The sequence below is a fragment of the Balaenoptera musculus genome, chromosome 1 (genome assembly GCF_009873245.2).
Source record: "Balaenoptera musculus isolate JJ_BM4_2016_0621 chromosome 1, mBalMus1.pri.v3, whole genome shotgun sequence".
Lineage (NCBI taxonomy): Eukaryota > Metazoa > Chordata > Mammalia > Artiodactyla > Balaenopteridae > Balaenoptera > Balaenoptera musculus.
This window is the reverse complement of record NC_045785.1, coordinates 48176980-48192098: the sequence shown is the minus strand read 5'-3', so window position 1 is coordinate 48192098 and position 15119 is coordinate 48176980. Positions and strand designations below refer to the sequence as shown.

Here is a 15119-nt window from a genome sequence, read left to right as displayed (position 1 = left end):
AAATGCAGCCCAACTTTGAGTAGTTAGGGGCAACTTCTCAGTTATTACAGGGACAAATCCACAAAGCAGCACAAATTCCTCTGTTAGATCAAGGCCTTGAGTCCAACAAGACCACTGAGCCCCAAATCCCAGTAGGCTGGGACATTTTGGCCTTAAAGGGGATTCCATTCTGTTGGAATGATGATGAGGTTTCTCGGATTTCCACTTGAAATCCATTAAAGGAATCTTAACTTCCTTTAAAAAAAAACCCACCAACATCTGGGTCTGGCTTAGCCCAGGCAATGACAAAACTTACATCCAGAAGAAGGCTGCTGTTTTTGCAAACTGAATTTGATTTCATGGTACTGTCTAGACATAGCAAAGAATTCAGTTGTCCCATACAACCCTTCTGGTCAATGCAAAGGTAGGATATTCTTTAAAAGAATAGAAGAGACTATATAAGGAAGGAATATGTCTAGTGTTTAGAAAGAACCCAGTCAGCTGAAGTTTTTTGTTTTGTTTTGTTTTGTTGTTTAATATCTATTATCTAGAGCTTAGCTCTCCAGTACAGTAGCCGCTGGTCACATGTGGCTATTTAAAATGAAATCAATTAAAACTAAATAAAATTTAAAATGCAATTCATTTGTCACACAAGCCATATTTGAGGTGCTCGATAGCCATGTGTAGCCACTGGCTACCATGTTGGAAGGGCAGGTGTACAACTTTTCATCATCACAGAAAGTTCTGTTGGACAGTGCGGCTCTTGGGAGAAATCATTGATTAACATCACATTTTCTGCTCTGCATCTCAACTCCCCCCCCAACCCTTTGTTCTTCAGTTGCCAAACAGAGCTTTTCCTGTTTTCCTCTGCAGAGAAGTAGGAAAGTGGCTATTTACTCCTGGCTAACAGTGAGAGAGCATAAACTCCTAGATACCCCAGAGGGCATTAGTCTTCATTAGCACGTGCCTTCATTGTTAAATCACTCACCAGGCAACAGCACCTGCGCCCAAATGCCTGGAATCACTAGGTGCGTTAATAGTACCCACCTTGGTGCAGTTACAAATCACTTAAGTTAATCCATTCCTCCTGAGCTTTCTAAATGGATAATTGCATTCATTCTGCTGCAGCATCATCTTGGGTTCTGAGTTGAGATCTCCGTGCCTTGTGCCCTCCCTGCCCCACTCATGTCCCACCCCCATGCGAGAATGATTATATATCCTGGCTCTGCTCTGAGCTTCAAGAGAGCAAGGACCATGCATTATTCATCTTTGTTATCTCCAGTGCCTAGTCAGGACACAGCAAGTGGAAAGCACCCAGTGAATGTTTGTTGAAGAAATTAATTAATCAATTATGTAATCAATCAAGATGCCTTCAGTTTTCCCAGTAGGACTTTCACTAATTATTCCTACAGAGAGTTCATTCCCCAACACAGTGATTCACAAGTCTGGCTGCCTGTTAGAATCACCTGGGGAGCTTTTAGAACCTACTGATGCCAGGACCCCACCCCAGACCAGTAGAATCCAAGTCTTAGATGCAGGGCTCAGGCATGCGAAATTTTGTAAAAGTTGCCCCAGAGGATTACATTGTGCAGCCAGGGGTGAAAACCACTGCAGGTTTCTTATTTGGCAGCCATAAATAAGTTTTCATCCTTTTTAACATGTTCACACCAAGTCCCATCTCATCCACTCACTTTTGCTGCAAGAGTAACATGAGTCTGGTCTTAAGAGTTACCTTATTCAGTTATGGGACAATAGTAGTGTCCCCAGTGCTCCAAAGAGATTATGGGAAAGTAAACTCCCTGTGGAAGCTTTATTTCAATGTCTTAATGACGACTCAGGCTAGAACTGTATTAAAACAACCCAAGAGAATCTCTTCCTTTAAATCCTCTCTGGAAGTTCAAGTTGTGAGTAAATTGGATTGTCATATTGGATTTTGTTTATTTTTCTATACAGCAGGTTCTTATTAGTTATCTATTTTATACATATTAGTGTATATATGTCAATCCCAATCTCCCAATTCATCCCACCATCACCACTCCCCACCCCGCTTTACCCCCTTGGTGTCCATACGTGTGTTCTCTGCATCTGTGTCTCTATTTCTGCCTTGCAAACCAGTTCATCTGTACCATTTTTCTAGATTCCATATATGTGCGTTAATATACGATATATATTTTTCTCTTTCTGACTTACTTCACTCCGTATGACAGTCCATCCAAAGAACGAAAAGACCCAATTTCGTTCTTTTTTATGGCTAATATTCCATTGTATATATGTACCGCATCTTCTTTATCCATTCGTCTGTCGATGGGCATTTAGGTTGCTTCCATGACCTGGCTGCTGTAAACAGTGCTGCAATGAACATTGGGGTGCATGAGTCTTTTGAACTATGGTTTTCTCTGGGTATATGCCTAGTAGTAGGATTGCTGGGTCATGTGGTAATTCTATTTTTAGTTTTTGAAGGACCCTCCATACCGTTCTCCATAGTGGCTGTATCAATTTACATTCCCACCAAAAGTGCAAGAGGGTTCCCTTTTCTTCACACCCTCTCCAGCATTTGTTGTTTGTAGATTTTCTGATGATGCCCATTCTAACTGGTGTGAGGTGATACCTCATTGTAGTTTTCATTTGCATTTCTCTAATAATTAGTGATGTTGAGCAGCTTTTCATGTGCCTCTTGGCCATCTGTATATCTTCTTTGGAGAAATGTCTATTTAGGTCTTTTGCCCATTTTTGGAGTGGGTTGTTTGTTTTTTTAATATTGAGCTGCATGAGCTATTTATATATTTTGGAGATTAATTCTTTATTGATTCATTTGCAAATATTATCTCCCATTCTGAGGGTTGTCTTTTCATCTTGTTTGTAGTTTCCTTTGGTGTGCAAAAGCTTTTAAGTTTCATTAGGTCCCATTTGTTTATTTTTGTTTTTATTTCCATTACTCTAGAAAGTGGGTCAAAAAAGGTCTTGCTGTGATTTATGTCAAAGAATATTCTTCCTATGTTTTCCTCTAAGAGTTTTATAGTGTCCTGTCTTACATTTAGGTCTTTAATCCATTTTGAGTTTATTTTTGTGTGTGGTGTTAGGGAGTGTTCTAATTTCATTCTTTTACATGTAACTGTCCAGTTTTCCCAGCACCACTTATTGAAGAGACTGTCTTTTCTCCATTGTATATCCTTGCCTTCTTTGTCATAGATTCGTTGACCATAGGTGTGTGAGTTTATCTCTGGGCTTTCTATCCTGTTCCACTGATCTATATTTCTGTTTTTGTGCCAGTACCATATTGTCTTGATTACTGTAGCTTTGTAGTATAGTCTGAAGTCAGGGAGTCTGATTCCTCATATTGAATTTTTAAAAGCAGAATACAAAGCTGCATGCATGCCATGATAGTAACGGTAAGAAATATATCTGATAAGGGGGAAAAAAACACTTGAAGGTAAATGAACAAAAACTCTAGTAGTATTTGTGGTTAAAGTAGGAGATGTGGATGCGGGGAGACTAGGGAATGGGTTCCGGGTTCTGCCCATGGGAATCAATTGAGAGAAAGTGCACTGGCTGGAGGGGTCTCCCACTGGGTGGCTGAAGTGCCCTGAGTGTTACTGAAGGTTACCCCATGTGGGAGGAAGGAACTCCAAGAAGTGACTGAACCAAGATCAAAACAGGAAGGTAACCACAAGCTCCAGGTACAGAGGGTATATAGATGGGAAGATGCTCAGGTAAGACTGTAGACAGAAGAGAGGAGAGGGAGAAGGTGGGGTCAATAGTGGACTGAGGGGTTCAGGACTAAGACCAGGAAGTGTTGGGCATCCTTTTTCACAGGGTCTGGTCCGTGCTCTCAAGTGGGGGTGATTTCTAAAGAGGGGCTTCCCGCAAGATGTTTTTTTTCTTCTTCTTCTATCTTTTTCCAAATATCATATAGTAATAGTTTCTTAACATTAAAAAATGTGTCCCTGTGCATTGCAAAACAGAGCCAAAAGAAATAGAATGAGAAGATCCTAATAATAACTCTGATTTATTAAACACCTCTATGTGCCAAACACCAACCAAAACATTGCACACACATCTCAGTTAACCCTCTCCATAAACCTGAGATGATGTTATCATTATCATCCCCACTTTGAAGATGAGAAAACCGGGGCTCACGGACTTGTCCAGGGTCACACAGCCAGCACGGGGCACAGCCATGATTCAGTCCGTATTTTTGTGACTCCAGGGAGATGCATTTGCTCTCACGTCCGGACCCATCTCCGTCTGAATTTATGGAAATCGCCTCCTCACGCCCCAGCCCCACCCCTCACCAAAGGCCCCCTCTTCTGTCACCAGCAAAGTGACGGACTCACACTCGTGCTGGCTATCCTCACACATTTTCATTATATGGTGGGGCTTTTATGAGACTCTCCCACCGGCTGTTTTTCAAATTTATTTAATTCATCCATCATGCTCTGAAGCCATTTGCTTTTTTATATTGGACAGATGTAATGAGATTTTGGACACTAAAAAATGTTTTTATTAAAAGTTATGACCCAGAGCTAGTTGGTAGGGGCTGTGCCATAAATCCTTAGAAGTGTGAGATTTATAAAGGATGTAGCAACATAACCTTAACCTTTCAGGCCACACTGTAGGTTACAGGATCACTTAGACTAATATTGTCTCCCTGTATCTGGCCAAATAATAATAATAATAATGATTATTATTATTATTATTATTATTTAAGTGGTTATTTGATGTGGTCCTTCCTCCTCTTCTCTTGGCCACTGTTGACTCCTGGCGAGCCAGGGCCTGGTGGGAGCAGGTGTTTGATGATGGAATTTGCTGGTGTCTGGCCCGAAGGCTCTGCCGTGGTAAGTACGGGCATGTGGGTTTTCCTGCTCTGCGACCCTGTAACTGGGGCTGAGTGATGTACAGTCACGTTTGCTACAGTCAGAGTGAAAGTGATCATGGCTGGTGGTTTCTCCACTCCTCCATGGCCAACAGGAAGCTCTCCTCAAAATTTGGAAACAACGCATTTCTGTTCAAGCATAATAACTCCAATTTAATGTCAATATTTCAGATTTATATTAATGTTACACTGCTTGGAAGTCACCCGAAGTGTAATTAGCTTGGAAATGTAGACCAAAACATGGGCATTAAAAATATATGTATATAGGGACTTCCCTGGCGGTCCAGTGGTAAAGAATCCGCCTTCCGATGCTGGGGACACGGGTTCGATCCCTGGTCAGGGAAATAAGATCCCACATGCTGCAACTAAGCCCACGCGCCACAACTACTGAGCTCGCTCGCCGCAATGAGCGAGCCCGAGTGCCGCAAACTACAGAGCCCACGCGCTCTGGACCCCGCACCACAACTAGAGAAGAGAAAACCTATGCGCCACAACTAGAGAGAAGCCCGCGCTGCAATGAAGATTCCACCTGCCGCAACTAAGACCCGACGCAGCCAAGAAAGAAAGAAAGAGAGGGAGGGAGGGAAAAAGAAAAAAATACATGTGTATATATAGAGATGTTATACATACTAATATGTATTAATGTTGTGACTTTGTTAAATTAACGTTTGTTAAGTAAAGCCCTGGGGTGTTGTCGGATGGTGATCCAGGGTTCAACAAAAGACCACCAGGGAATTGAAATAGAGAAGTTTATTACTCTCAGTTCTGGAGGAAGGGGCAGTGAGGGGAGGTCAGGGGAGGATGCAGGCAGAGAGCAAGGCAGGACCTGGGGCACTTGCCGTTATTAGGGTTCCTAGCCTGAGGCCGGATTGGTCAATTCAAACAAAAAAGAGCAGGGTTTTGGTAAGTGTCAAAAGAATCTTATCTAAGGGGTACATAAAGGAAGGCCCTGGGAGGCTGGGGAGAGTGTGATCATAAGGGCTGTTAGGATGGTCATATCAGGAACTGACATTTATTTGTGACTCTGTGGGTTGTTATCTAGGGCCTGCCTCACTGGAGAGGCTAGTGTCAGTTCAAGGCCCGTGCAGGCTGCTTGGCCACACAAAGTGGATACTTAGGCAGCAATATTATGGAGCGGTTTAGCAAAGCTCTCAACAGTTATAAACAACAAAATAAAAAATTATCAAAACAATTAGGTTTGGTCAACCGCCAGCTATTCTTCGCAGCGTGCATTTGTTCATACATTTTCAAGCCCGATCCCCTGTGATCTGCTAGGGATTCAAGAACAAATGCATCGTGGTCCCTGCTTCAGGAAGTTCACCGTGTAGTGGGCACAAGTGATGCGCCCTTGCTCTCAGAGGACGGTTTTCAGCCTAGGGGACCAAGGAAAGCTTCGTGGAGGAGGTGGCCTTTCAACTGGGTTTGAGGAATTGGGTGAGCTTTGGGCTTGCAAGGCTGAGAAGAGCATTTCAAGCAGAAAAGGCCGCACACACAAAGGCACTTATAAAACCTGCTGTTCACAGACTGCTCCAAGGGTTAAGTTTGGCTGAAACACATGATAACCCTTTTTCTTTTTAAAGCAAAAATCTCAAGGGTAAACATCATGCTCTTATCTGCTTCCACTGTTGAGACTGGCCGAGTCAGGTCTGTAATTTCTGGAAGATGGACTTTAAACTTACAAACTCCCCATTGCTTGTATTTCCTCGTCAGGCCTGTGTTTTATCATATGCTGGGAGCATATTCTAGAGTTTTCACAGTACGTTGGCAACAGCTCCCACCTCCTGAGACCACGGGAGTGTAAACCATAGATACCGTCATCATTAAGCTCATAAATCCATGTCATTTGTATGTCATTCACTTCATCCTCATTCATCATCCCTTACACTTTCAGAACGGCTGTGCGTTTGAAGATTTTGAAGAACGGTTTGCAGCGGCGACCCCTGTAAGTGTGAGAGGGCCCAGCCCGATTAACTGTTTCATGTCATTGTCCCATCGCTCATTTCACACTCGTAAGTCATGCCTTCTGGTTACAGAACAGAAACCTGCCGATGGACTCTGATGAGATTTTTGAGGCAACAAAGGTAAGGCGTCCAGGCTCTTGTGAAATGAGGGTTGTTCTGGTCATTCTCATCCATTCCATGCATCCTCACCCGCCTGCGGGAATGGCAGGTGCTCTGCTCTGCTCCGGTGCCTGCCTATCCTAATGTTCACAGGAGACTCCTGGTGGGCCCCGCGATGAAGGAAGAGTAGGAGCACGGGTATGTGTGTGTGCACGCTTGCATGCATGAGAGAGAGAGAGAGAGTGTGTGTGTGTTGGAGAGGACGTGACACCCCTTCATTTCATTCAACAAATATTTTTCAATCTCCTGACGTGTCCTAGGTGTTCTGATAGATGCTAGAGATGCAATAGAGAGGAAGACACAACCCCTATTCTCAGGGAGCTCTAAGTATAACACAGTGCGACATTGCATAGCATAGGAGAGGATAGGGTGGAGTCAGTAGAGAAGGGTAGGGTAGGGGAGCGTAGCGTAGTGTAGTATAATGTAGTATAGTGGGGATTCAGACATGTACACAGGACGTGCTCAGTGCACCTGGGGAGATAAAAACCAGGCAAGGCTGCTAGTTGGTCGGTATAGCCTGGAATAGGTGTACTGGTTTGCAGCCAGTGTTTATTCAGATTGGTTAATACATAGGCCGGTGAATGTTGTCACCCCTGAGTACAGGGCATTTGGGAAGCCTCTGGGACAGGGGTTCTCAATCTGGGCTGCCAATTAGAATCACCTTGAGAGTTTTTAAAGTTTCAGTTACTAGACTGTACCTCAAACCAACTAATTCAGAACCTCAAGGGGTGGGAACCAGGCATCCATATTTTTCCCTTATGTACACCCAAGGCTGACAACCACTGTTCTAAGAGTCTTACATAAGCTGTTTGGGGCAGTGGGATTTGGGGTACAAATTGAGTTAGGAAACACTTCCCAGGAAGAAATAAAGTCCTCTAATCTGTGTCCTGGAGGATGGGTGGGAAAGGCACTGGGGGAGGGAATGAGTGTTCTAGGTCAGAGGAGGAACATGTGCAAAGGCCCTGAGGCAGCCCCTCCTTTCATGAGCCCCGGTGCTTCTCTCCTCCGTAACGCTGCCCTGATTGTGTCTATAGGTCTGTCTTCCCATAGAACAGGCAGCTCATGAGACTCAGAACAGGAACTTGCCTTACTCATCCCTGTATCCCCTGCTCTTGGCACAGTAGCTGATGCACAGTAGGGGCTACATACTTGTTCTGAACGAAGGAGTACCTGATGTCAAAACAGGAGTGGGTCTGTGTGAATATGTCTTGGGGGTCAGTCAAGGATACCTCTGCCTTCATCAGTGGCACTTTCAGAACTTCTCTGCAGGAGGGACCTAGGAGTCTAGTTGCAGTGGGCTAGCTGAAAGAAGGACCAGGGGTCTAATCCTGAAAGGGGTTGTACAGCACTCCAGATGTTATTGGAAAACCATCATTTGTTCATATCAAAGGATGGCTTGTGGGGGAAGGGGACAGGCCTGATGGAGACACTGAGGGGCTCCCCCCTCAACAGCCAAGCTCCTCCTCAACCCCTTCACTGGCCTTGGCAGCTTCCAGGGTCACTCTGCTTACCCTGGAGGAGGACGCCCAGGGCCTAAAGAAGGGGCAGAATCTGCCATTAACAGCCATGTCTCTACCTGAAGACATCCGAAGGGCCAGGAATGGGAAGACAAGGAGGAATCTGGAGCTGACCTTGGAGATGACTTCTTCAGATGGATGTGTGTCATGGCAGGACTCGTGGGGACCCTGGCTTCTGGGTAGAGAATATTGTGGGGCTGGACTTCTACCTTGAAGGAAGGCTAACTAGGGCTTGGTAAAGGGACCAATGGATAAACAAGATGCTGGCTGGTCTGTGGGTCAAGCCCAGCTTCTTTTAGCTGACCAATCAGAGGCAAGTTACTTAACCTCCAGACCTCTGTTATAGCTTATCTGCAAACTAGAGAGAGTGAGAGAGATTCCTGGGCTGCCGACTTCACGGGGCTCAGGGAGCGTCCAACATGATCATACTGTATCAGAAAATGCGTTGTAAACTATAAAGTGTTTTACAAATGTGAATGGTTAGTTTTATTCTCATGAGGCCGTTAAAGTGATTAATTACAACAATATTATCAGATGGAACATGGCTTATTAAGTTACAAATAAAACGACTAGGGTTAACTTGGGGAGAGGGCCTGTGAAAATAAATATTATTCCAGATTCTCAATCACATATGGTTATTAGAATTATTTTTAATTTTATGGCCTAAGAATCCCCTTTTTCTATAAAATTTAATTAACTCAAGGTTCTATTTAAGCAGCAAATCCAATGGAATGAAATACCAATCTATGTTTAATGCCTCTGCGTGTTTTTTTCTCATTTAATCCTTGAGTGGAAGTCATCTGGCAGGAGGAAAGTCTGTAGCTCAAGAATGAAGGTTATTTTAAAAGTTGTGTTTAAGGAGAAAATTAGCCAATAAATTATATTTATGATGTTAGTGAAAGTGTGCCACGAGTTCAACACATTTGAAATGTAAATTGTGCGACTTAATTATTAACTTCATTTTAATATTTTCCTACCACTGAAAATAGTCGTGGGCCATTTGCAAAGCATTGAGTTCCAAGGATCAGGAAGCCCAGAAGCTTCCCTTGAATGGATTAAATAGAATTACGCCTTTTGTGGGTTTGGGAGAGAGCCTAAGGATTGACATCATTTCACCAAATAATATAAACTATTGTTCACATGCTAAAGAAGCCTTCCCGAAGACAAGCAAGTTTTACAATCTATATCTGTGGATCGTCCCCACCAGACTGTAAGCTCCCTGCAGGCTGGGACTTGTCATTTCTCATTATTATGTTCCGAGCACCCAGCACAGTGCCTAACACCTCACAGTCCGACGCGTACGAAAAGAAAAAACATATTATGTAGCTGGGAGGGAAGTGAATATGTATAGGGCCCTATTGTGTGCCACGCACCGTTCATTCAATCTGAAAGCTTAAGGGGAAGAGTTGAAAGTGAGTTAATAACCAGGCTAAGCTGCTTGACTTTCAGCAAAAAGAATCTTTTGTGCCTTTTTCACCAGGCTTGCCCAAACTTCAAAATCCTGCTAGTAATATTGTCAGTAAATCTGCAAAGGAGGTATTATCTGGACATTATCTCCAATGTCCAGATGAGGGAAAAGTGGCCATGAGGAATTGCAGAGGTTGGCAGTGGGGGAGCTCAAATCCATCCCTGGGGATGGGACTCTTCCTGGGCCCAGAGCTCACGCATTTGTCAGTAACAGAGAATGTTCCTTTCTTTGTGTGAATCGTGGAGATCCTGCCTTGCCTGGTTAGAACAGATTTTGAGGGCAGGAGTCCTGCCTGGCAGACAGGCAGACTCTCCCTGTCCTTTCAATTGGGTGGTGTTTTTAGGTTCCCCCAATTAGAAACTATCACTTAAAATCCAAAGACGAGCAGAGAGTATTTTTTTTGCAGTGGGCAGATTTGCACAAGACACATGATTATATACTTTAAGTCAGGCCATTTGATTGCCGACCACAGACTCCCTGCAGACTCTGAAGCTGGAAGGGTATGCAGATTAATTTCTAAGTGTGTCTTAAAGGGCTTCTCCCACTGCTCTGGCTGGCCTTGCTCAGACACTGTCATATGATGGATGGGAATATAGTTGATACAGTGTCTACAGTGATGGAGCCCCTCGGAATGATTAATAGTGTATATATACTGGGCTGTTTTTGATGCCCTTCCTGGTATTAAATGATATGTTTTCTTCTCCTCCAACTACATTTTTTATCTTTTTTTTTTTTTTTTAAACATATTATACAAGCAATAGCCTTTATTTATTTATTTATGGCCGTGTTGGGTCTTCGTTTCTGTGCGAGGGCTTTCTCTAGTTGTGGCGAGCGGGGGCCACTCTTCATCGCGGTGCGCGGGCCTCTCACTGTCGTGGCCTCTCTTGTTGCGGAGCACAGGCTCCCGACACGCAGGCTCAGTATTTGTGGCTCACGGGCCCAGTTGCTCCGCGGCATGTGGGATCCTCCCAGACCAGGGCTCGAACCCGTGTCCCCTGCACTGGCAGGCAGACTCTCAACCACTGCGCCACCAGGGAAGCCCCATTTTTTATCTTAAAGATGGATTCTTTTGGGGACTGTCATTTGACTGCCTGCTCTATATGCAGAAAATTCAAGTCATGGCCCGGGCGACCTTGAGGTGACCTCGAGGTGACCTCTATGAGACTCAATTTATTCATTTGTAAAAATGGGGATGAGGATTCATACCTCTCAGGGTCAGTATTATTGGGAGCATTTACTGAGAAGTGGCCGTGAAGTGGTGACTTGCTATACTTGATACATGAAAGGCATTTTGTACATGTGGATACACTCATGAAAAAAAAGCAAATGGTGAGATTGTGTCTTGCCTTTGTCTCCTGGAGAAGAGAAACAGTGTTGGCATCGGATGGTAAATATGTAAAAGTGGTATTCTTATTGCTTATGCAAGGTGGCTAAACCCAGGTCTGCTTGACTGAGCCCAGATAAACAGCCGGACACACTGAAGCAGTAATTGATTCTGGATACATCCGAGATGTTGTCTTTGGGATCAAGAGGTACCATAATGACCATCTGGGTTTATTGTTTATATAGTCATGATGAAAAAAGAGAAACATATGTCCTCAAATCATATTTTTTTAAAGCAATGCCCACAGCATCAGTTCCCCTTGTGATTACATCATTATCTTTTTTTTTCTTTTCAGGCTGTGACCCAGTTAGAACTTTTTGGGGACATGTCCACCCCTCCTGATATAACCTCTCCCCCCGTAAGTATGCACTTCCCTCAGAGCCCTGCATCTCTTTCCTTTCCTTCTTCAGTCGCATGGTGACAAAAATATATGGGCTTTGGGTAAAAGAGGCTACTGGTGGATTTCAACTTGGACTCTTTCAAGCTGTGTGATTTGGGCAAATTTACTAGCAATTCTAAACCTCAATTTCCTCTGCTATTTTATTTTAAAAAGGAATTATGATACATGCTCTGTTTTGAGAAATAAATGAGACCGTGCCTCAGCAATTACAGGCTATCACTGGGGTTCTCGCTGTTATGCTGGGCAGTGGAGAGAGACAGGAGCAGGATGTGGTCCCTGCCTGCAAGGAACACATGGTCTAGCTGGGAATATGGGCAAGAAACTCCATAGGACAGCAGACCCGATGAGGCATTTGTCATCTCCTACCCAGAACCCACACAGTAAAGGAAGCCAGGTGGTCAGCCCAGTAAAGGAAGCATCTTCTCCCCCCGGCCCTTTCTGCCCTCTCCTCTCTCGTTTCCTTCTTTTCTTCCCCTCTCTATCTTCTTTTCATTTCCTCCTCCCTTCCCACCTGCCTGCTGGCTTCTCTGAGCTCATGAAGCTTTGGATTCCCAGCTCTAGTTTCAGCCACGGTATCTCAGTCATTGCTTGCACTGGGGTAGAGATTGCAGGGAGCCCTCACTTGAAAATGAAAAGGAAAAAAAAAAAAAAAAAAAGAATGAAAACCGAAGCAAAATAGAATCCCAGTGCTTTGAGAACTGGAGGCATTCAGAGGCAACGCTGCAGCCACTGCAGAGACAAATGCCAAGCTGGCCCTTCCAGCTCCTCCCCTGCCCACTCCCCGGAGGTGGGCGGAGAGCAGGCGGCCACAGCTGCACCAGCTGAAGCTGCTGGGAGGGGGCGGCTCCTGCGGGCACCGCGCAGTTGCACAGACCCAGGGATGGTGCTATGGTTCACTGGCTAGCTGCACCTCATGGAGAAAAGGCTGTAACCTCACCACTGAGGACAGATGGCACGAGAGCCTGCTGCCCACAGCTGCCGCCAGGGAATCTAGGCACAGCTGCTCTGTTCCGAACGCCTGGTGCCCAGAGCAGCTGTGAAGGAGGGGACAGCAGCTCCTGTCTCCAGGGAAGCTGGACGGTCTAGAGAGTCTTTCTCTCCTCCATCCCAGGGGGAACAGCTGCATGTCTGAACCATGGGGCCATGGAGCTAGAAAGGTCTGGAGAGATTGTCTAACCTTAGCCTCTTCGTTTTACAGATGAGCAAACTGAGTTCCAGAGAGGGCATGTGACTCACCCAAGGTCACACCAGAAAAAAGAGAATGACATTGATTGTGTTTTAAAGGGCTTAACGCAGCAGCTCATGGCTGTGTTTCTGGCCCTGAACCCAAGTGCTGTCCAAATGGGTATTTAATAATCCTCAGAACAATGCCATGCCTCCTGCAAGCTGCTAGTCTAAAAATGGCCTTGTCTAATTGCCATGGTTTCAGGATTAATTGCTTGCTCCAATCTATTCCAAGGGGAAAAAAATAAGCATATTATGGCATCGAATAGGCATACTCTATAGGCAAAAGGCTTCTATAAATGGGTGTGGACCATTGAAAAAACTAGTACCCATGTTTTTATCTCAGTAGCCTCACCTTACCCAGCAGTTCATGCGGCAGGCCTTTCTGGAATTCCAGCATGGGCCAGGCTTTAGAGTTTGTAGCTGCTCAAGCATCGTTTTTTTTTTAATCATCTTCTTGAGAACATGTGCTTCTTTTTGCAAGTGAAGGTTCAGGCAGGATTCTGGGAGGCACCAGGACCCAAGGGTCTCTATTCTACTTGCTAATCTTTATTTGTTTATTTAGTCAACATCTGTTTATTGACCATGTATTAAGTGACAGCCTTGAGCTGGGCACGCAGTGGGTCCTGAGTGAGTGTATGTCACTTTGAATTGACCATTTCTGAAGGGTGAAAGATATCATGGGATAATTTGAGGGCCCAAAAACACCCTCAAAGGGTAGGGGCTCAAACTAAATAGTCGTGATACTGGCCAGCGTTTGCTGAGCACCTACTATGTGCCTCTGTCTGGTAAGTACTAAGTGATTGAGATGCATGATCTCATTTAAGCTTCTCAGCAGCTCTAGAGATGGGTATTGTTTTTCCCATTTTATAGTCTTTATAACCAGCTCATGGTCTGCCTGCCACAGTAAGTGGCCCGGACCGGGGCTTGCTTCTGTAGCACTGCCCCGCTTCATTCCTGTGCCTGCTGCTTCCCGTCCTGATTGGCACTGAGCCACGTCTCCCAGGAGCCTCACGCACCCCTGCCCTTCTCTGTCTGACAGACTCCTGCAACTCCAGGTGATGCCTTTATCCCGTCTTCATCTCAGACACTTCCGGCGAGTGCAGACATGTTTGGTTCTGTACCTTTCGGCACTGCTGCTGTACCCTCAGGTAAGTCCTCTTCCACCTTCCTTCTGCCTCCACCCACCAAGAAAGAGAAAGGGTTGACTGAACCACTGCCAGCTTATGCCAGACACCTGTGGGACCACCATTCTCTCCTTGTGACTCTTCAGGTGACATTGAGAAGCTGCCATGGGCAGGGGGGTGGTATGTTCACAAAGCTCTGGGATGCTGCAGGCTGGAAATCACTCATGTCTTGCACCTGAAAGGTCAGGATTCCAGGTGTATAGCTTTGGGGAGCTTGGTGCACACACAACCATGCAAATCAGTGCAAATCCTGATTTGTACTGTCCAGCTCAGCCAGATGGAGGGAAGGTGGGGGAGGGGTGAGTCCGTGCTCTGCAGACCTCTAGAGATCTGCTTGATAGAAGAGATCTGCCTTATTGGTGGAGGCTTAAAGGAGGGGAGGTTCCCCATGCAAAGGGAAACACCTAGTAGACAGAACAAACCGCTAACAGTGAACTGTCATGGGGCTCTTAGTGATTTAAAGAGTTTGTTCTATATTCCAAATATTCTTTAAAATATATATATATAATATATACTTTTACAACAGGGTAAAAATATATATAGGAACAGTGTTGCAGGTGCAAATTGGTGGGGTCTGAGGCATCTTGTCTCCATGGCATCAGGCACTCCGTGTAGCTGGCCCACTCTACCTGGACATGGCCAAAGGTGGTATTAGTTCTGCTTTTTGCATACATGGCAAAAAGCAAAGTCTTTAAGGCATAAACATCCTTAAAGACTTTTTTTCTTTAACTACATATTTGAAATCTGTGGCTTTATCTTTCTTTTTCTACTTTATTTATATAAATGACAGAGTTTGAATATTTCAGAATACAAATTTCTTGCATTCTTCTATAAATAATTACTTTTAATTACATAGCATTAGAAACAAATTCTTGCCACCAAATATAAACCTTGCTGTTATTCAAAGTGAAATTAAAAATTCATACTCTGTTCCAAAGTAGTATGAGCCGAGGGATCATTATGAACT

The 15119-nt window shown here is 44.6% G+C and overlaps 1 protein-coding gene across 1 annotated transcript in view; it reads left to right on the top strand.

Moving 5' to 3' along the window:
• Positions 1-15119, top strand: part of DAB1 (DAB adaptor protein 1) — a 420573-nt gene that overhangs the window by 378674 nt on the left and 26780 nt on the right. The window contains exons 10-11 of the mRNA XM_036843482.1: positions 11637-11699; positions 14008-14116. Coding sequence (XP_036699377.1) covers positions 11637-11699; positions 14008-14116 — 172 coding nt within the window. The remainder of the gene's footprint in view (positions 1-11636; positions 11700-14007; positions 14117-15119) is intronic.